The sequence below is a fragment of the Oncorhynchus clarkii genome, unplaced genomic scaffold, assembly GCF_045791955.1.
Source record: "Oncorhynchus clarkii lewisi isolate Uvic-CL-2024 unplaced genomic scaffold, UVic_Ocla_1.0 unplaced_contig_2377_pilon_pilon, whole genome shotgun sequence".
NCBI lineage: Eukaryota > Metazoa > Chordata > Actinopteri > Salmoniformes > Salmonidae > Oncorhynchus > Oncorhynchus clarkii.
The window spans coordinates 305,172-328,323 of NW_027261147.1; the positions used below are offsets into that span (position 1 = coordinate 305,172).

Below are 23,152 nucleotides of genomic sequence, written 5' to 3' on the forward strand. Positions count from 1 at the left end.
CAAGGGTCACGGTACTCATCTGAAGTAACTGGTACCATTTTTAAAAAATGTAAGGAAGTATGGAGGTAGTTTTGTGGTTAAATATGTTTCCATATCTCCTAGATACAGGAAAGACACTTCAAAACCGTATTTCTTATGATACATTTTTGACTGTCTGTTTTGCCATAGATGAATGTGTTTCTATGGTCTATAGTAGTAAAGCCCCCTCTACATGTTTTCCTCATGAACAAAGCAGTACTGGGGACATTAACGTGCTTTCCTACACATTGTTCAGGTATCCTTGATTCAAATAGCTTTTCCATAAAACTAAACCACCTACCTGTTACTTTGTCCTGTCTGCCTTTAGTGCCTAAGTTGATGTTGTAGTTGATGTTGTGATGTTGACATTGTGGTGGGGATTTAAGTTTCATTTTCCCTGACCTGAAACCAAGATGAGAGGCACCAACCCCCATTCATAGTTCACTACTGCTTAGTGACAGATACAAACCATTACTAACACAGGATAATAACACAAGCAGTACAGCTACGACTACACCCTCAACAATCTGCCTTTCAGACAAGGTGCCTATTCATGAAGGGAAGACAAATACAACATTATATCCTGTTAGACTAGTTTGTTGCTTTTCTTATACTCGCTATATCGTCTTGTGTTTGTTTGAGAGCTCGGTAGTCACATGGTATATTAATATCATTCTGTTGGAGACATCTGTAGTCACATGGTATATTAATATCATTCTGTTGGAGACATCTGTAGTCACATGGTATATTAATATCATTCTGTTGGAGACATCTGTAGTCACATGGTATATTAATATCATTCTGTTGGAGACATCTGTAGTCACATGGTATATTAATATCATTCTGTTGGAGACATCTGTAGTCACATGGTATATTAATATCATTCTGTTGGAGACATCTGTAGTCACATGGTATATTAATATCATTCTGTTGGAGACATCTGTAGTCACATGGTATATTAATATCATTCTGTTGGAGACATCTGTAGTCACATGGTATATTAATATCATTCTGTTGGAGACATCTGTAGTCACATGGTATATTAATATCATTCTGTTGGAGACATCTGTAGTCACATGGTATATTAATATCATTCTGTTGGAGACATCTGTAGTCACATGGTCTATTAATATCATTCTGTTGGAGACATCTGTAGTCACATGGTCTATTAATATCATTCTGTTGGAGACATCTGTAGTCACATGGTCTATTAATATCATTCTGTTGGAGACATCTGTAGTCACATGGTCTATTAATATCATTCTGTTGGAGACATCTGTAGTCACATGGTATATTAATATCATTCTGTTGGAGACATCGGTAGTCACATGGTATATTAATATCATTCTGTTGGAGACATCTGTAGTCACATGGTATATTAATATCATTCTGTTTGAGAGCTCTGTAGTCACATGGTATATTAATATCATTCTGTTGGAGACATCTGTAGTCACATGGTATATTAATATCATTCTGTTGGAGACATCTGTAGTCACATGGTATATTAATATCATTCTGTTGGAGACATCTGTAGTCACATGGTATATTAATATCATTCTGTTGGAGACATCTGTAGTCACATGGTATATTAATATCATTCTGTTGGAGACATCTGTAGTCACATGGTATATTAATATCATTCTGTTGGAGACATCTGTAGTCACATGGTATATTAATATCATTCTGTTGGAGACATCTGTAGTCACATGGTATATTAATATCATTCTGTTGGAGACATCTGTAGTCACATGGTATATTAATATCATTCTGTTGGAGACATCTGTAGTCACATGGTATATTAATATCATTCTGTTGGAGACATCTGTAGTCACATGGTATATTAACGTCTTTCTGGAGCATTAGAGGGGCGTGTCCTTACAGGTGTTTACCTGGTGTTGTCTCGACAACTGGCACAGGTAATTTGAGATAATACAACGTTTTGAATCTTTGAGGTAAGAGACCCAGAAGGGAGGGAGGGTGACCTCACATACTTACTACGGCACCAGTCTAGGATGTGTGTAGTCTACATGTGTTGGTTCACCTGATAGAGAGAAGGACTGGAGCACACAGCAATACGAATATTAGGTGAGTGTTTAGTTGACTTGCTGATTTACACACACACACACCACACACACACACACACACCCTGAAACACCACAGTTGTGATTTCCTCATTCAGTAATAGTGTTTTCCATAACGTCCTCAGTGTGGAGTGATAACATTACTTGTTGTGTTGTTGTTGAGCTGAGATGGACGTGTGTCTGAGTAAGTTCTGAACTTTCCTTGCTTGACTTGCTTATTTCCTAATATTAAACAATACTAAAGATTGAGAAATCACTAAATATCCTGTTGTAGTGCCTTGCTCAGGCCAAACTCAAATGTGGAGAATGTTACATAACAGAAAAAAGTCCAATAACTACATTTCCCACCTTATCAGCCAGTCCCATTGGGGAGAACCCAGAGGAGTATCAGCAAAGGATCATGGGAGATAGAGTCCAGAGACAACTGCTGACTTCCTACAATGACGAGCTGGTCAGAGCTGCACAGAGTACTCCTGTGTTTCAGAGACCTACAGTGGGTGAGTGACTCATCATAAAGCCACATACTACATTCCATATTGGCCCCTATATATCTGATATGATTTAGCTCTTTAATGGTTTGGTTAGTATTTAGTCAGGTAATCTGATCCTAGGACAACCATTAGGACCTGTATTAAAGCTATACTGTAGTTCCACCTTACTCTTTAATGGTTTGGTTAGTATTTAGTCAGGTAATCTGATCCTAGGACAGCCATTAGGACCAGTATTACAGTTGTACTGTAGTTCCACCTTACTCTTTAATGGTTTGGTTAGTATTTAGTCAGGTAATCTGATCCTAGGACAGCCATTAGGACCAGTATTACAGTTGTACTGTAGTTCCACCTTACTCTTTAATGGTTTGGTTAGTATTTAGTCAGGTAATCTGATCCTAGGACAGCCATTAGGACCAGTATTAGTTGTACTGTAGTTCCACCTTACTCTTTAATGGTTTGGTTAGTATTTGGTCAGGGTAATCTGATCCTAGGACAGCCATTAGGACCAGTATTACAGTTGTACTGTAGTTCCACCTTACTCTTTAATGGTTTGGTTAGTATTTAGTCAGGTAATCTGATCCTAGGACAGCCATTAGGACCAGTATTACAGTTGTACTGTAGTTCCACCTTACTCTTTGAAAGCATACAGTATGTGGACATTTCCACACCTTGATTGCCTCTATCCATTTCTGCCAGGCCCCCTTCATAGGTCAAAAACACTAAACTGAACTATTCTGATGTATGTAGATGGAAGGACTTTGGTGATGGATCATGTATCTTGTATCTTGATGCAATTATAAAACTATAATTATGAATCATTTGGAAGTGAATAAAAGCCCAATAAAGAGATAAGAAACAGAGAATATATTGATTATTTTTATAGAGAGATGAAACCCTCATATTCATCACCAGTGTTAACCTACAGTACTTCTGTTAAGTCAGTCCTGATATGGGTCTGAACCTGTTACTCATGAACAAATTAAAACAGAGATTCTTCCAGAAATATCGTTCCCTGATTTCATCTGACCAAGTATTCAGATATTGTGTGACAGGAGTTATGGCCAGGCCAATGATAAGCCTCTATCCTACCCTGTAAAACCCTAAAAAATAACAACAACATGACCAGTGTTTAAGTTGTAAATGGGGAGGTGCCAGAACAAACAAATGACCTGAGAGGCTCTGAGGTACCGGAACAGATTCATATATATGTTTCTTTATAACAAGGCATCGCATGCACATCATAGCATTTGCGTAGTGACATAGAGCATTAGAGTAGAGGCATAGAGCATTAGAGTAGAGACATAGAGCATTAGATTAGAGGCATAGAGCATTAGAGTAGAGGCATAGAGCATTAGAGTAGAGGCATAGAGCATTAGAGTAGAGGCATAGAGCATTAGAGTAGAGGCATAGAGCATTAGAGTAGAGGCATAGAGCATTAGAGTAGAGGCATAGAGCTCATTGTGACATAGAGCATGAGAGTAGAGACATAGAGCATTAGAGTAGAGGCACTTACAGAAGTTGCTCTCGTGGTTTTATTTTTACTTGGGTCCGGGAAGAATTGCCTTTTATGAACACATTTCATGCAATTCTACCTCATTTTGTATGACTGGAGACGAGCAGAATATTTTTTAAATTCTGCACAAATGATCTAAATGACAGGCTACTTTGACACTGGCAAACTGAGATCAATCCAAAAACACTTGTCATGATTATATCAATAACCTAGGCCTAGGTGTGACATATTGTACAATATGAGGAGGAAGTTATAGTCCTAGAAAACAGTGGAGGCTGCTGAGAGGAGGACGGCTCATAATAATGGCTGGAACGGAGTCAATGGAATGGCATCAAACACATGGAAACCATGGAAACCATGTGTTTGATACGTTCCACTGATTCCGCTCCAGCCATTAACACAAGCACCTCCTCCCCAATTTAAGGTGCCACCAACCTCCTGAGCTAGAAAAGCTTTCCACTTTCATTGACTCGCCCAATGATCCACAGCTCACTGATTGGCGATGGCCAATACTCTCTTGCCAAAAGTCTATCTCTTATGTATTACTTTGCAAAACAATGTTTGCTCATTAGGTCTACTTGGAAGTTTATACTATATTTTGTTAGCCTACAGTCAGATTAGTCTTCTAGACATTTGAGACATTTGCTTTCCAACCTGTGTTTTCCTGCGATTGTAGCCTACTTGAAATATTGGGAACGGTTTGATCTAGCTGCATGCTGTTCACTGACAGATTTGCCGTGCGTTCCTGGGTTAGGTCTATATGCCTTATGATTGGGCTACACAAACACAATCCACAGCTAGTCTATTGCTTAAAGAAGCTATTGCTCCTCTGTGGCTAAATAATAGACCTACTCCTGGTGTTGTATTCAGTATAATTGCATTTCTTTCTGAACAGACAGCAGTAATTTTATAACTTCGGCAAATGCATTTCAATTAATCAGGGGTGCTGCTCCTCCAGCACCTTCCCGCGGTATGATTCTATAAGTGTATAAATGATGAAGTGCAACCGTTTAAGAGATGAGAGTTGCGTGTCAATTAGAGCAGAGAGAGGGAGCGAGATCATAGATCTCTCTCTCACCGCAGCAACGGCTACGCGTTGGTCTCAAAAACATAGTCTATAATATTGCGCAAACCATAAAACCGGCCCGGCCCAACACGAATGAATTATAAGAATATCAGGCGCGGACTGAAAATCTATGTTTTACAATTACGTTTTTTTTTTTAGGGAGGCAGCAGAAGTAGGTATTGAGGGCATAACTCAAATGAACTCTGGTTGCTTTTATTATAATTTTTACATTACAAACAGTGATTTTCTTTCTCATGTAGATGTACCGGATCCGGCTCAAATTAAGCACTGTGCATGTCTAGATCAACCAAATATACACGATCAAAGAATAATTTATGTACACAAAAATAGTGAGCCCCAACTGGGGCACGAACCCAGGGACTGTCCACCCAACACCAAAAGGCTAATATCAGGTCACTACAAATGTTGTTATTGTTGTTGCCTTTATGTGTAACAGAATCAGTAAATCCTGCAAGAATTATATTTCACCAGAAATGACGTGGTAGCTAATGGCATAAGAGTGGAAATCCCCACTACTCCCAGACAGAGCAGCCAGACTCTTTTTCAATAAACTATCAGTAATTCATACTTCGCTAAACTGAACCAATAAGCCTACATCGATTTGCACACGATTGACCAACAGTTTAAACAAATCACACCAAATGCAGGTACGTGGTTGTTTCATAATGATCGCTAATAAAATGTTCTATTGAATAACATTTACATTATTTACGTCGAAGAAACGGTCAGATCCTGAAATGTAACTTCCGTATTTTTATTTTGTACGCAAAAAAATGTGTCTAAAAGTTTGCATTGTCAAAGACATGACAACGCGATCATACTAAGATAAATATTAAAACGTGTAAGTGTTTCCGGGTGAATTTACTTTTATTTGACGGTTTTCAAAGTATTTGACAAAGACCGTACAGTATGAAGCTATTCAAACTGATGACGTCATCTATTCTAACGCGAACTGCGCATGTGCGGACCGTCAAATCAAAGGCAGAACTACAATATAAAGTTTTTTCGAAAATGAAAACGTATCAGTTTTTACTTTCAGAGGTTGGAGTAATACCATGTTCAACTATTTAAGACATTGGCTCCAATCTAGCTTGTGCCTTTAGATTTCGAGAAAGTTAACAACTTCGGAAGAATCTTTCACTTCTCTAATTGACTTCTGAAACCCCGGGCTGGTCTGTTTGGTGTGTATCGCAATCTTTCCTGGAAGTCTCGTCTTGCACCTCTGGGTTTCGAAACCCTGTATTTGACTGCCTAGAAGAAGCGCGAAGCCGAAAAGTTACATCTGTTTATTTAGAACTACAAACATGAACTACAACTCCCACCAGCTGTATAATGTCTCTCTTTCCACAGTTTGCCGGTGTAACAACTTTCTTTTTGCATTTTCTAAATTTACATTAATTCAGAACCCCCCCACCCAATATGATATGATATATATATATATAAACTAATTTGGCCAAATAACTGAGTTGCGATAGTCTGTTATGTACTTTTTGTGTCAACTTCATATCTTGACTGTAAATGTCTTCATGCTATTTTGATAAGTCTGAGTTGAGGTATTTAACATCAGTGTTTTGTAATAATTTTTTTAATGAAAGATGGCGTTGCCGCTGCCCAGCAGCCCGCCTCTGGACTTGATCGGTAATGACAGCCTGCAGGACTGGGAAGTGATTGGTGGAGGGGGATTCGGACAGATCCACAAGGCCAGGCATATAAAGTGGAGGTTTGATGTGGCCATCAAGTTGCTGCATTATGATGATGGGTAAATATGACCATCCCACAGCCGTGCATAAGACAATGTGTTCATTCTGTTTGCTCCAGTCACAATCTCCAAATAAGGGCCCTGGCCAATATGAAAAAAAACTAATTGAACTGCATTACATTTAAAAAAAAAATATATATTTATATACTACCGTTCAAATGTTTGGGGTCACTTAGAGATGTCCTTGTTTTTGAAAGAACAGCACATTTTTTTGTCCATTAAAATAACATAAAATTGATCAGAAATACAGTGTAGACATTGTTAATGTTGTAAATTACTATTGTAGCTGGAAACAGCTGATTTTTTAATGGAATATCTTCATAGGTGTACAGAGGCCCATTATCAGCAACCATCACTCCTGTGTTCCAATGGCACGTTGTGTTAGCTAATCCAAGTTTATCACTTTATCATTTTAAAAGGCTAATTGATAATTAGAAAACTTTTGCAATTATGTTAACACAGCTGAAAACGGTTGTTCTGATTAAAGAAGAAATAAAACTGGCCTTCTTTAGACTAGCTGAGTATCTGGAGCATCAGCATTTGTGGGTTCGATTAGGCATTTACAACATTAACAATGTCTGCACAGTATTTCTGATCAATTTGATGTTATTTTAACTGACAAAAAAATAAGCTTTTCTTTTAAAAACAAGGACATTTCTAAGTGACCCCAAACTGTTGAACAGTAGTGTTTATGTTTTAATGATGTCAACCATTTTGATTAAAGGTGCAATCTGTAATTTATTTCTGGTTTAAAGTGCTGCCCCTACAGTCTTTGTTAAATATTTTTGTTGTTGTTGTTGCTCTTAGGTCAAATGTATTTATGTCAAGGTACCACTAGGGGAAGTAAAGGTTTCGTTAAGGTTCTAGTCCATGTGTCAAACTCATTCCACAGAGGGCCGAGTGTCTGCAGGTTTTCACTCCTCCCTTGTACATGATTTATGAATTAAGGTCACTAATTAGTATAGCACTCCCCACACCTGGTGGTCTAGGTCTTAATTGAAAGGACAAAAACTAAAACCTGCAGACACTAGGCCCTCCATGGAATGAGTTTGACACCCCTGCTCTAGTTCATGAGCCAGGGGGTTCGGACCTGCTCACTTGGGGTGACGATGTCTCTGAGATTTTTGTTGAAGGTCTAATTCCCTCAAGTTTGAAAATGTGTGACAGCAGTTTAGCAATGGGAGCTTTTCTCTGTGTTATCACTCTTTTATTCATCCATCCCATCTATTTTTCCCATCGGGATTTTACCCTATGACAAACCATGCCAGCATACAAGAAGTTACTGATCACGTATACCCTCTTCGTTGGAAAGCTAACATTCACAGCTATCCATCAGAAGTTACTGATCACATATTCCCTCTTCGTTGGAAAGCTAACATTCACAGCTATCCATCAGAAGTTACTGATCACGTATTCCCTCTTCGTTGGAAAGCTAACATTCACAGCTATCCGTCAGACACATTTTCGGAATGTTCAGGTCAAAATAAATGTTACCTTTGACCTCTAGGGTACACATCAGAATTACCTGTATAAATTGCTTTAACAAGAAAACCCTCATCATAGCTCAGTGAAATACTGGGGTAAACTGATCCTGTGTAACTCAGTGAAATACTGGGGTAAACTGGTCTGTGTAGCTCAGTGAAATACTGGGGTAAACTGGTCTGTGTAGCTCGGTGAAATACTGGGGTAAACTGGTCCTGTGTAACTCAGTGAAATACTGGGGTAAACTGGTCCTGTGTAACTCAGTGAAATACTGGGGTAAACTGATCCTGTGTAACTCAGTGAAATACTGGGGTAAACTGGTCTGTGTAGCTCAGTGAAATACTGGGGTAAACTGGTCCCGTGTAGCTCAGTGAAATACTTGGGTAAACTGATCCTGTGTAGCTCAGTGAAATACTGGGGTAAACTGGTCCTGTGTAGCTCAGTGAAATACTGGGGTAAACTGGTCTGTGTAGCTCGGTGAAATACTGGGGTAAACTGGTCCTGTGTAACTCAGTGAAATACTGGGGTAAACTGGTCCTGTGTAACTCAGTGAAATACTGGGGTAAACTGATCCTGTGTAACTCAGTGAAATACTGGGGTAAACTGGTCTGTGTAGCTCAGTGAAATACTGGGGTAAACTGGTCCCGTGTAGCTCAGTGAAATACTTGGGTAAACTGATCCTGTGTAGCTCAGTGAAATACTGGGGTAAACTGGTCCTGTGTAGCTCAGTGAAATACTGGGGTAAACTGGTCTGTGTAGCTCGGTGAAATACTGGGGTAAACTGGTCCTGTGTAACTCAGTGAAATACTGGGGTAAACTGGTCCTGTGTAACTCAGTGAAATACTGGGGTAAACTGATCCTGTGTAACTCAGTGAAATACTGGGGTAAACTGGTCTGTGTAGCTCAGTGAAATACTGGGGTAAACTGGTCCCGTGTAGCTCAGTGAAATACTTGGGTAAACTGATCCTGTGTAACTCAGTGAAATACTGGGGTAAACTGGTCTGTGTAGCTCAGTGAAATACTGGGGTAAACTGGTCCCGTGTAGCTCAGTGAAATACTGGGGTAAACTGATCCTGTGTTACTCAGTGAAATACTGGGGTAAACTGGTCCCATGTAGCTCAGTGAAATACTGGGGTAAACTGGTCCCGTGTAGCTCAGTTGGCAGAGCACCATTTTAGGGTTCTAGATAGCACCTTTTTTTAAAGAGTATAAACACTGTAGTGAAAGAAAATGTAGTATTTACCATAGTAATTAACGTGGTGTTTTTGCTCTTTGTAGTATACTGTAGTATTTACCATAGTAATTAACGTGGTGTTTTTGCTCTTTGTAGTATACTGTAGTATTTACCATAGTAATTAACGTTGTGTTTTTGCTCTTTGTAGTATACTGTAGTATTTACCATAGTAATTAACGTGGTGTTTTTGCTCTTTGTAGTATACTGTAGTATTAATTTTATTTTAATTTTGCGGACATTACCGTAGCTTTTACTAAAGTGTTTTAGTTGTTGTTGTGTTTTTACATAGAAGTGCAGGCTTTCTTCTTGAGGAACCCGACAGGTGCAATATTAAAGCAGCACATTTTCCACAACCTGTAGGGCAGTAGAACTGGAGTCTGAGCGGATCATTCAGAGCTTCTGCTCTTTTCTTGAAACTTTTCTGAAAACCGTTGACAGGATCACATTGTCTGTCAGTTGAATGAGCTCACATCCGCGACTATTCACGTGTACATATCCATTTTAAAACGTTTGACGGTGAAATATTCAGAAGGCATCGTGTCGTACAGCTTTTAAGACACCTTGTTACCACGATGCTGTGAATAATGTGACATCATAATGTGACATCATAATCTGACATCATAATGTGACATCATAATGTGACATCATAATGTGACGTCATTAATGTGACATCATAATGTGACGTCATAATGTGACTTCATAATGTGACATCATAATGTATCTGGGTCACTATGGACATTTTAAGACATTATTGGGCGTACTACAGTTCTATTTCATACAGGTATGGTCAAGCAAAATGAATCCAATAAGACCCCATTGAGTTGTTTGGCGGCCATATTTCTGTCGGGTTACTGTGTCCATCCTGTGATGGCCCTGTATCTACAAATCTTTTTTAAAACCATGTTCTAGCTGTGTGTGTGACATGTGGTGCCTCTATCAACAAAGTGTACAATCCAAAAACATAGCTTCCCTTCTTCGTGGAATTCTATGGCTAAACTTCCAACAGTCTAATGTCAATGGCACAATATGGCTGATTTTTAAACAATAGTTGTAGCTGGTCCTTTCAAAGTGGGTTATGTTATACATCATTAGAAAGGTCATTTCATGACCTTTCAGTACCACTCGTCAAACAAAGTTAAAATGTATGTTTCTTTTTTAAAGCAATTTATACAGGTAATTCTAATATTTAACCTAAAGTTATGTTGACCTGAACCTTTCCCCAAAATGAGTCTGATGGATAGCTGTGACTCTAAAGGGTGTGCAGTATGTGATAAATAACTTGTTGGCTTGGCTCATGGACTATAATCCCTGTCTTTATCCCCCCCCCCCCCCCCCCCCCCCCCCACACACACACACACACACCTCATTCCAGCTCTAGCACTTCCCTGCTTAAGGAGGTAAAGAATATGCAGAAGGGAGGGAGCCCCCATGTGGTGAGGATTCTGGGGGTGTACCAGGGGTGCCCTCCCTCTCCAGGTAGAGGCCTCTCCACCCAGCTGGGTATTGTGATGGAGTTATTGAACATAGGCTCCCTGGCCACCCTCCAGGCCAGCCTCTCTGGCCCCCCACCCTGGCCCCTGGCCTTCCGCCTGGCCCACCAGATCGCTCTGGGAATTAACTTCCTTCACAACCTTCCTCAGCCACTTCTGCATCGCGACCTGAAGCCCAATAACGTGCTGCTGGATGACAACCTTAATGCAAAGGCAAGTCCCAAGATCCTGAGTCTCTACTAGTGGTGAGATACGTCTGAACTATATGCAGTCATCACTACCCACAGGCAGTATACATGTTTACTGAACATTACTATTTCTGTTTAGTCTATGTTAAGCCCATCTCTCTCTCTTTCTCTCTCTCACACGCTCACTCTCTTTCTCTCTGTCTCTCTGTCTCTCTCTCTCTCACACGCCCACTCTCTTTCTCTCTGTCTCGCTGTCTCTCTCTCTCTAGCTTACAGATTTTGGCCTTGCTGAAGTCTCCCATAGTGTTTTGGAGATGTCCAGAGAAGAGCCCGGGAAGGAAGGAGGCACTCTAAGCTACATGCCCCCTGAGGCTTTTGAATCATCGTATGAACCAACTCGAGCCACTGATATCTACAGGTACAACACAGAGAGACAGCACTCACTGACATCTACAGGTACAACACAGAGAGACAGCACTCACTGACATCTACAGGTACAACACAGAGAGACAGCACTCACTGACATCTACAGGTACAACACAGAGAGACAGCACTCACTGACATCTACAGGTTCAACACAGAGAGACAGCACTCACTGACATCTACAGGTACAACACAGAGAGACAGCACTCACTGACATCTACAGGTACAACACAGAGAGACAGCACTCACTGACATCTACAGGTACAACACAGAGAGACAGCACTCACTGACATCTACATGTACAACACAGAGAGACAGCACTCACTGACATCTACAGGTTCAACACAGAGAGACAGCACTCACTGACATCTACAGGTACAACACAGAGAGACAGCACTCACTGACATCTACAGGTACAACACAGAGAGACAGCACTCACTGACATCTACAGGTACAACACAGAGAGACAGCACTCACTGACATCTACAGGTACAACACAGAGAGACAGCACTCACTGACATCTACAGGTACAACACAGAGAGACAGCACTCACTGACATCTACAGGTACAACAGAGAGACAGCACTCACTGACATCTACAGGTACAACACAGAGAGACAGCACTCACTGACATCTACAGGTACAACACAGAGAGACAGCACTCACTGACATCTACAGGTACAACACAGAGAGACAGCAGTCACTGACATCTACAGGTACAACACAGAGAGACAGCAGTCACTGACATCTACAGGTACAACACAGAGAGACAGCACTCACTGACATCTACAGGTACAACACAGAGAGACAGCACTCACTGACATCTACAGGTACAACACAGAGAGACAGCATTCACTGACATCTACAGGTACAACACAGAGAGACAGCACTCAGAATGCACCGCGGACATTCGATAACTCTCTCTATGTCCTCTGTCTCAGTTACGGCATACTGCTGTGGTCCATCTTCACTGGAAAAGTGCCCTATTATGCAGATAACCCTCGTAAGTGGTAATTCAGTGTCACTGTTAAGCACACACACATTAACACACACACATTAACACACACACATTAACACACACACATTAACACACACATTAACACGCACGTCTTCCTCTCCGTCTCTCCTCCATCTCACCCGTCACTACTCACTATTATTGACACTTTCTTGTTCTCTTACTTCACTCTCCTGTAGATCTCCAGTCCAGTATGGTGAGGTTCCGGGTCCCATTGGGCGACAGGCCTCCTCTGGAGGCAGTGGACAGGGACCAGGCTGGTGGGCTGGGGGAGATGGTGGACCTCATGGTGAATTGCTGGGACCAACAGCCTTCTAATAGACCCCATTTCCTGGGTGAGACTACAGGAAGGTTGTTTATACTTTGGACTGTCACTTGATGAGTAACAGGTGTCATTAATCATGATAATGAACCTTTTTTTTTACCTTGATATGTTGCTCGGTTGTTCGTATTGGAACCCAGGACCAAATACTGATTGGACATTTATGTCAGCAGTCTGTCACAAGAGACTATTTGGTTGTTAACTCGTTCTGCCTATTATTCAGATTGCCTCACTGTGACAGAGAGAACATATGAGAGGCACAAGCAATCAATAAACGACGTTGTCCATCAAGTGCTCCTCAAACTGGTACTGTACAAGACACTCTGATTCAAAGCCTCTCGTTCTATATGTGTAACGTTCACTTATAGCAACGTAGCTGAACAACTCCTCATTTTAGCTCCACCTTCTCTCTCTCTCTCTCTCTCTCTCTCTCTCTCTCTCTCTCTCTCTCTCTCTCAGGAGGAGGAGAGGATGAGAAGACAGGAGGAGGAGAGGATGAGAAGACAGGAGGAGGAGAGGATGAGGAGACTGGAGGAAGAGGAGAGAGATAGACAGGAGGATGAGAGGATGAGGAGACAGGAGGAGGAGGAGGAGAGAGAGAGACAGAGTAAGTACATGTTTGTTGTTATAATCATCAACATTACTATGTACTGTAAATGACATTATTTTAATAATTGACTTGATAATTCTTTAATTCAGCATATAATGGTGCCTCTATATTCTTCTTTTTTTTAATTCACAGAAACTGGTCTAGCTCATCTGAGGATAGTTCTGGTGGGGAAGACTGGAGCAGGGAAGAGCGCAACAGGAAACACCATCCTGGGTGGGGAGGGGTTTAAAGAAGACTCCTCCCCTGAGTCTGTGACTGCTCAGTGTGAGAAACAGAGTGGGGAGGTGGATGGGAGGAAGATGGATGTGATTGACACGCCGGGACACTTTGACACGTCAGTGACTGTAGAGGAAATGAAAGGTGAACTAGAACGGTGCTTCTACATGTCAGTCCCAGGACCCCACGTGTTCCTGCTGGTGATCAGACTGGGGAGGTTCACAGAGGAGGAGAGGAACACTGTGAAGTGGATCCAGGACAACTTTGGAGAAGAAGCCTCAAAGTACACCATGGTGCTGTTCACTGGAGGAGACCAGCTGAGAAAAAAATCTGTTGAGCAGTTTGTAGGAGAAAGTGTTAACCTCCAGGATCTCATCAGCAAATGTGGAGGTGGATATCACTCTGTCATCAATGACAGTGACAGTAGCGCCAACCCTGACCAAGTCCCAGAGCTGCTGAAGAAGATAGAGGAGATGGTGAAGAGGAACGGAGGACAACACTACACCAACGAGGTGTACCAGAAGGTCCAGAGGAAGATCGAAGAGGAGGAGGAGAGGAAGAAAAAAGAGGAAGAAATGAAGAAACAAGAGGAGGCGATCAGGAAGCGGGAAGAGGAGGTGAGGAGAGAGGAGGAAATAAAGAGAGAGGAGGAGTTGAGGAAGATAGAAGAGGAGAGACAGGAGGAGAGGAGGAAGGCGGAAGAGGAGACGAGGAAGATGGAAGAGGAGAGACAGGAGGAGAGGAGGAAGATGGAAGAGGAGAGGAGGAAGATTGAAGAGGAGAGGGGGAAGATGGAAAATGAGAGGGGGAAGATGGAAAAGAAGAGGAGGAAGAGGAGCAGGAGAAATTGGTTCGAACGGCTTTTAAACCTTTAACCTTGTTGTGGCCAGCACCATGTCCTAACCCACTGAATGGAACTGTGTGTACTTTCATCTTTATACAAACATTAACCAGACATTTAACATCATTACATGACATAATCATACCAATCTTCAACTTTCCTTTCACATTAAATCCCTGTTCTTCAATAAATACAAAAACATGCTGATTATTACTTACTAACTGGGTCGTTGATTGTAGACTTTACTATCTGTAGGAAGGTCATTGACTCTGGATTAAAAAAAAAATATGCTGTCTGTTTCTATGACTGTATATGGCTCAGCTAATGATAAACCTTCCCCCTAACCCTCCTTTGAGCTTCAGCCACCAGCACCATCTCCCACCTAAACTCAGTTGTTTTTCTTCTGGTCATTAGTGTCCACTGTCCACCAATGTTATTTAAGCAATAACACACAAGGGGGTGTGGTAGCCTAGTGGTTAGAGCGTTGGGCCAGTAACCAGCAGGTAGCCTAGTGGTTAGAGCGTTGGGCCATTAACCAACAGGTAGCCTAGTGGTTAGAGCGTTGGGCCAGTAACCAGCAGGTAGCCTAGTGGTTAGAGCGTTGGGCCATTAACCAGCAGGTAGCCTAGTGGTTAGCGTGTTGGGCCATTAACCAACAGGTAGCCTAGTGGTTAGAGCGTTGGGCCATTAACCAACAGGTAGCCTAGTGGTTAGAGCGTTGGGCCAGTAACCAGCAGGTAGCCTAGTGGTTAGAGCGTTGGGCCATTAACCAACAGGTAGCCTAGTGGTTAGAGCGTTGGGCCATTAACCAGCAGGTAGCCTAGTGGTTAGAGCGTTGGGCCATTAACCAGCAGGTAGCCTAGTGGTTAGAGCGTTGGGCCATTAACCAGCAGGTAGCCTAGTGGTTAGAGCGTTGGGCCATTAACCAGCAGGTAGCCTAGTGGTTAGAGTGTTGGGCCATTAACCAGCAGGTAGCCTAGTGGTTAGAGTGTTGGGCCATTAACCAGTAGGTAGCCTAGTGGTTAGAGCGTTGGGCCATTAACCGAAAGGTTGCTAGATTGAATCCCCGAGCTGACAAGGTAATGATCTGTTGTTCTGCCCCTGAACAAGGCAGTTAACCCACTGTTCCTAGGCTGTCATTGTAAAAAAGAATTTGTTCTTAACTGACTTCCCAGTTAAAAAAATAAAATAATATATACTGTATATACATACTACGGTCTGCTATACCATGGCTGTCAGCCAATCAGTATTCACGGCTCCAATCTCCCAGTTTATAATAAGGAAAGATTCTGGAAAATATGCTGTCTGTTTCTATGACTGTGTCATGACTCTCCTGTGACGATCTGAAGGATCAGGTTAGAGTGGGTCTGCTCTACAGCCTGTTCTCTCTCGTAGAGGGGGAATGTCATGACTCTCCTGTGACGATCTGAAGGATCAGGTTAGAGTGGGTCTGCTCTACAGCCTGTTCTCTCTCGTAGAGGGGGAATGTCATGACTCTCCTGTGACGATCTGAAGGATCAGGTTAGAGTAGGTCTGCTCTACAGCCTGTTCTCTCTCGTAGATAGGGAATGTCATGACTCTCCTGTGACGATCTGAAGGATCAGGTTAGAGTGGGTCTGCTCTACAGCCTGTTCTCTCTCGTAGAGGGGGAATGTCATGACTCTCCTGTGACGATCTGAAGGATCAGGTTAGAGTGGGTCTGCTCTACAGCCTGTTCTCTCTCGTAGAGGGGGAATGTCATGACTCTCCTGTGACGATCTGAAGGATCAGGTTAGAGTAGGTCTGCTCTACAGCCTGTTCTCTCTCGTAGATAGGGAATGTCATGACTCTCCTGTGACGATCTGAAGGATCAGGTTAGAGTAGGTCTGCTCTACAGCCTGTTCTCTCTCGTAGATAGGGAATGTCATGACTCTCCTGTGACGATCTGAAGGATCAGGTTAGAGTGGGTCTGCTCTACAGCCTGTTCTCTCTCGTAGAGGGGAATGTCATGACTCTCCTGTGACGATCTGAAGGATCAGGTTAGAGTGGGTCTGCTCTACAGCCTGTTCTCTCTCGTAGAGGGGGAATGTCATGACTCTCCTGTGACGATCTGAAGGATCAGGTTAGAGTGGGTCTGCTCTACAGCCTGTTCTCTCTCGTAGAGGGGGAATGTCATGACTCTCCTGTGACGATCTGAAGGATCAGGTTAGAGTGGGTCTGCTCTACAGCCTGTTCTCTCTCGTAGAGGGGGAATGTCATGACTCTCCTGTGACGATCTGAAGGATCAGGTTAGAGTAGGTCTGCTCTACAGCCTGTTCTCTCTCGTAGAGGGGGAATGTCATGACTCTCCTGTGACGATCTGAAGGATCAGGTTAGAGTGGGTCTGCTCTACAGCCTGTTCTCTCTCGTAGATAGGGAATGTCATGACTCTCCTGTGACGATCTGAAGGATCAGGTTAGAGTGGGTCTGCTCTACAGCCTGCTCTCTCTCGTAGATGGGGAATGTCATGACTCTCCTGTGACGATCTGAAGGATCAGGTTAGAGTAGGTCTGCTCTACAGCCTGCTCTCTCTCGTAGAGGGGGAATGTCATGACTCTCCTGTGACGATCTGAAGGATCAGGTTAAAGTGGGTCTGCTCTACAGCCTGTTCTCTCTCGTAGAGGGGGAATGTCATGACTCTCCTGTGACAATCTGAAGGATCAGGTTAGAGTAGGTCTGCTCTACAGCCTGCTCTCTCTCGTAGAGGGGGAATGTCATGACTCTCCTGTGACGATCTGAAGGATCAGGTTAGAGTGGGTCTGCTCTACAGCCTGTTCTCTCTCTCGTTGAGGGGGAGAGCGGGAAGTCGGCTGTTTTATGGTCGGTCATAAAATACACTGCCCCTATGCTCTGTAGTGTTTGAGATTGGAATGTAAACTGTGGAATACAGAGAGACACTTGGACATCAAAAGTTTAATTAATTAAACAATATTTCTACTTTTGAGAATGTGGCAATGGTCCGTGGACACTAAGAGACAGTCATGACGAGCGTGTTTCATTTGGTGATCTCATGAAGGACAGGAAACACACATTACTGTATCTCTGTTTGTGGACACTTTCAAGGTTTACATCTACATTTTGTGAAACGTATGTGATTAAACATGAAACTATTTGTGAAAAGATGTAATGCGATGTTAACCTTCAAAATGAGAGAATTGTCTTCCATGTAAAGTATTAACCAGGTCAGTGGCCACGCCCACGTGATCATAGACATTACGTCAGCGTCATGGACCGCCCTTTTCTCAGAAGTGTATAAAACCCACTCCTGGCGAAATTTACATTAGACCAGACAGCGTGCAGCGATGGCTACACAGCTGGAAATGGTTCAAATCTGAGACTATATATGACTACAGAATAAGAGCAAATACTAGCTGTTCATGTGTAAACGATTAGCATTTCAATGAATATAATTATCAACTGTGCGTAGTGAATCCATTTTGTCTTTCCCGCTCTTTTATCTGTCCCCACCCCTTTCCATTGTCTACCAAGCCGTCATACCGGTTTAGTCCACGTAGGGACTTATCAATGCATTGCGTTAGTAACCAATATCTACTGTTTGTTTGTTATGTATTTCTGTGATTATTTAGTTAGTTAGTAAATAAATAATTAAGCCAATTTGTATATCGCTGATTCATCATTTAGGCTAGGGTTCGTGCAGATATCCAAGGGTTTGCGACTTTCAATAATGTAAACTGATGAGGTAATAATGATGCATTAATACAAGACTGTACTCGATTTGGAAAATAGAGACTATAAAAATTTCCCGTGGTGCCCTGACTTCCTAGTTAATTAAAGTTTGCATGATTAGTTTAATCACATAATTACACATATAGAATTTATTTGATAAAAAAAAGCAGTCTTCACATGTAATGATAGTCACAGACACGACAACTTTTTTATGGCTCAGCTAATGTTAAAACGTACCCTAACCCTCCTTTGAGCTTCAGTCACCAGCAACATCTCCCACCTAAACTAATGTTTTTCATTAGTGTCCACTGTTCACCAATGTTATTAAATAATGGTTCCCTCCTTCTGGTTGCTTTCCTGGTTTCATGGCTACTTGTGCTCGTCTCATCCTGTTTGTTTGCCGACATCAGACTCGTTTTGTTTGTATTTACATATGAGATGTAATTCACTCTCTACTTGCTGACGTAAAAATGAAATCATCCATAATTCTAGTGAGTTTTCCCCTCTGGTATTTTATTGAGACTAAGAGAACTACAGATGTACAAGAGATTCAGGACAGTTATGCCATTTTATACAATGGGTGGGTCTAATCCTGAATGCCGATTGGTTAAAACCGCATTCCAGTTCGTGTCTATTCCACAAGTAAACAGCTCTGAATACTGTCTGTGATTTAATAAGGAATGATGATGCAGGAACATCACAGACAGCCTTTGAGTTTGAATTCCTCTCACACACAAACTTAAGGTAGATTTGATTTGATTTGATTGTATTATTAAGCGTCTTCAGAATGCCCACATTGGTTTATAAGACAATGTATTCATCATTCCTAATTGCATTTACAGTGTTAATAGTCTTCAAAATCCAGAACTAAAATATTGCCTGCTTTTATTTATTTATCCCTTATTCTATCAGGTGTGTTGATTGACAACCTGGGATGAATGAGCCAATTGGAAGCTGAGGGTGATTAGGTGACCATGATGGTATGAGGGCCAGATTGGGAATTTAGCCAGCACACCAGGGTTAACACGCCTACTCTTATGATAAGTGCCATGGGATATTTTAGTGAACACAGAGAGTCAGGACACCGTTTAACATCCCATCCAAAAGACAGCAATGTCCCCAATCATTGCCCTGGGGACCAGAGGAAAGGCTGCCTCCTACTGGCCCTCCAACACCACTTCCAGCAGGAGCTAGTCTCCCATCCAGGGACTGACCAGGACCAACGCTGCTTAGCATCAGAAGCAAGCCAGCTGTGGGATGCAGGGTGGTTTGCTGCTGGCTGAATGGTGTCAGTTCTGGATGGAGAGGTATGAGAAAAGAGAGAATGTATGAGAAAAGAGAGAATAAATAGTCCAGTGAGCTCCAATGGGGTTTCAAATTTACCCCCAAAGAGGATCCACTTTTTATTACGTTCAGACTGTATAACAGGGAAACAATACGTGATTATACACATATACTAATCACAATATTTCACATTGTATATTGTGGTAGAAAGGGCAATAGAAGAGAAAATGCATCTCTCCGAGGTGATATACTTCACTTTACTGACTTCATTGCCCCCATGGGGAAACGTTGCAGTATCACGTACTCGTTTAAAGTGCCGTTTCAATACAACAGACAACAAATTGACAATACAACATTCACAGCAGTTACACAGTTACATCGTCTTTCCTCTTCCATTTCACCACAATACCAACCTGTTTCAATATGCAGAGACAATATCCCTGATGTGACCTGTTTCAATATGCAGAGACAATATCCCTGATCTTACCTGTTTCAATACGCAGAGACAATATCCCTGATCTGACCTGTTTCAATACGCAGAGACAATATCCCTGATCTTACCTGTTTCAATACGCAGAGACAATATCCCTGATCTGACCTGTTTCAATACGCTGGGACAATATCCCTGATCTGACCTGTTTCAATACGCAGAGACAATATCCCTGATCTTACCTGTTTCAATATGCAGAGACAATATCCCTGATGTGACCTGTTTCAATACGCAGAGACAATATCCCTGATCTGACCTGTTTCAATACGCAGACACAATATCCCTGATCTGACCTGTTTCAATATGCAGAGACAATATCCCTGATGTGACCTGTTTCAATACGCAGAGACAATATCCCTGATCTTACCTGTTTCAATACGCAGACACAATATCCCTGATCTTACCTGTTTCAATACGCAGAGACAATATCCCTGATGTGACCTGTTTCAATACGCAGAGACAATATCCCTGATTTTACCTGTTTCAATATGCAGAGACAATATCCCTGATCTGACCTGTTTCAATACGCAGACAATATCCCTGATCTTACCTGTTTCAATACGCAGAGACAATATCCCTGATCTTACCTGTTTCAATACGCAGAGACAATATCCCTGATCTGACCTGTTTCAATACGCAGACAATATCCCTGATCTTACCTGTTTCAATACGCAGAGACAATATCCCTGATCTTACCTGTTTCAATACGCAGAGACAATATCCCTGATGTGACCTGTTTCAATATGCTGAGACAATATCCCTGATGTGACCTGTTTCAATACGCAGAGACAATATCCCTGATGTGACCTGTTTCACATGTACTAGTCCATTCCATTCCATGTGTTCGTTCCTCCTGCTGTCCTCATAGCAGCCTATATATGTTGTGATATCAATTAATTCCTCCCACTGTCCTCATAGCAGGCTATATATGTTGTGATATCAATTAATTCCTCCCGCTGTCCTCATAGCAGGCTATATATGTTGTGATATCAATTAATTCCTCCTGCTGTCCTCATAGCAGCCTATATATGTTGTGATATCAATTAATTCCTCCTGCTGTCCTCATAGCAGGCTATATATGTTGTGATACCCGATATCCTGGGATTCTCTGCCTCTAACTCTATTACAGGGGTTGAGTCACTGGCTTACTGGTGCTCTTCCATGCCGTCCCTAGGAGGGGTGCTTTCACTTGAGTGGGTTGAGTCACTGACGTGATCTTCCTGTCCGGGTTGCCCCCCCCCCCTTGTCTTGTGCCGTGGGGGAGATCTTCCTGGGCTATACTCGGCCTTGTCTCAGGATGGTAAGTTGGTGGTTGAAGATATCCCTCTAGTGGTGTGGGGGCTGTGCTTTGGCAAAGTGGGGGGGTTATATCCTGCCTGTTTGGCCCTGTCCGGGGGTATCGTCGGATGGGGCCACAGTGTCTCCTGATCCCTCCTGTCTCAGCCTCCAGTATTTATGCTGCAACGGTTTATGTGTCGGGGGGCTAGGGTCAGTTTGTTATATCTGGAGTACTTCTCCTGTCTTATACAGTGTGAATTTAAGTATGCTCTCTCTAATTCTCTCTCTATTTTTCTCTCTTTCTTTCTTTCTTTCTTTCTCTTTCTTTCTTTCTTTCTTTCTCTTTCTTTCTCTCTCTCTCGGAGGACCTGAGCGCTAGGACCATGTCTCAGGACTACCTGGCCTGATGACTCCTTGCTGTCCCCAGTCCACCTGGTCGTGCTGCTGCTCCAGTTTCAACTGTTCTGCCTGCGGCTATGGAACCCACACCTGTTCACCGGACGTGCTACCTGTCCCAGACCTGCTGTTTTCAAGTCTCTAGAGACAGCAGGAGCGGTAGAGATACTCTCAATGATCGGCTATGAAAAGCCAACTGACATTTACTCCTGAGGTTGTGACCTGTTGCACCCTCTACAACCACTGTGATTATTATTATTTGACCCTGCTGGTCATCTATGAACATCTTGGCCATGTTCTGTTATAAATCTCCACCCGGCACAGCCCTCAGAGCCTGGTTCCTCTCGAGGTTTGTAACCTAGATAGTGAAACTATAAGGCAGACAGTCACTCTGCCATAATACCGGGAGGAAACGTGTTCTAAAACATATCAGAGAAATGTAATAAAAACATCAGTCATCAGTCAGACTCTTTACTTCTCTTTATTAAGTGTTCATAAATGTTATCCCTGAACACATGATTAAATAAATAGATCACTGGACACCCAGAGAAATACTTAAGGGAACAGATTTAAGACCATTTGCATCTATCTATCTATCTATCTATCTATCTATCTATCTATCTATCTATCTATCTATCTATCTATCTATCTATCTATCTATCTATCTATCTATCATCTATCTATCTATCTATCATCTATCTATCTATCTATCTATCTATCTATCTATCTATCATCTATCTATCTATCTATCATCTATCTATCTATCTATCATCTATCTATCTATCTATCTATCTATCTATCTATCTATCTATCATCTATCTATCTATCTATCTATCTATCTATCTATCTATCTATCTATCTATCTATCTATCTATCTATCTATCTATCTATCTATCTATCTATCTATCTATCTATCTATCTATCTATCTATCTATCTATCTATAAAACCATCTATCTATCTATCTATCTATCTATCTATCTATCTATCTATCTATCTATCTATCTATCTATCTATCTATCTATCTATCTATCTATCTATCTATATATATATCTATCTATCTATCTATCTATCTATCTATCTATCTATCTATCTATCTATCTATCTATCTATCTATCTATCTATCTATCTATCTATCTATCTATCTATCTATCTATCTATCTATCTATCTATCTATCTATCTATCTATCTATCTATCTATCTATCTATCTATCTATCTATCTATCTATCTA

The 23,152-nt window shown here is 41.8% G+C and overlaps 1 protein-coding gene across 1 annotated transcript; it reads left to right on the forward strand.

Moving 5' to 3' along the window:
• The first annotated feature begins 5,712 nt into the window (after positions 1-5,712).
• On the forward strand, positions 5,713-14,983 carry LOC139405434 (receptor-interacting serine/threonine-protein kinase 3-like). The gene is made up of 9 exons (XM_071147761.1): positions 5,713-5,837; positions 6,786-6,949; positions 11,038-11,368; positions 11,613-11,761; positions 12,707-12,768; positions 12,960-13,115; positions 13,326-13,408; positions 13,562-13,709; positions 13,845-14,983. The coding sequence occupies exons 1-9, from the start codon at positions 5,832-5,834 to the stop codon at positions 14,801-14,803; spliced, it is 2,058 nt and encodes a 685-aa protein (XP_071003862.1). The 5' UTR covers positions 5,713-5,831; the 3' UTR covers positions 14,804-14,983.
• The last annotated feature ends 8,169 nt before the right edge of the window (positions 14,984-23,152 follow it).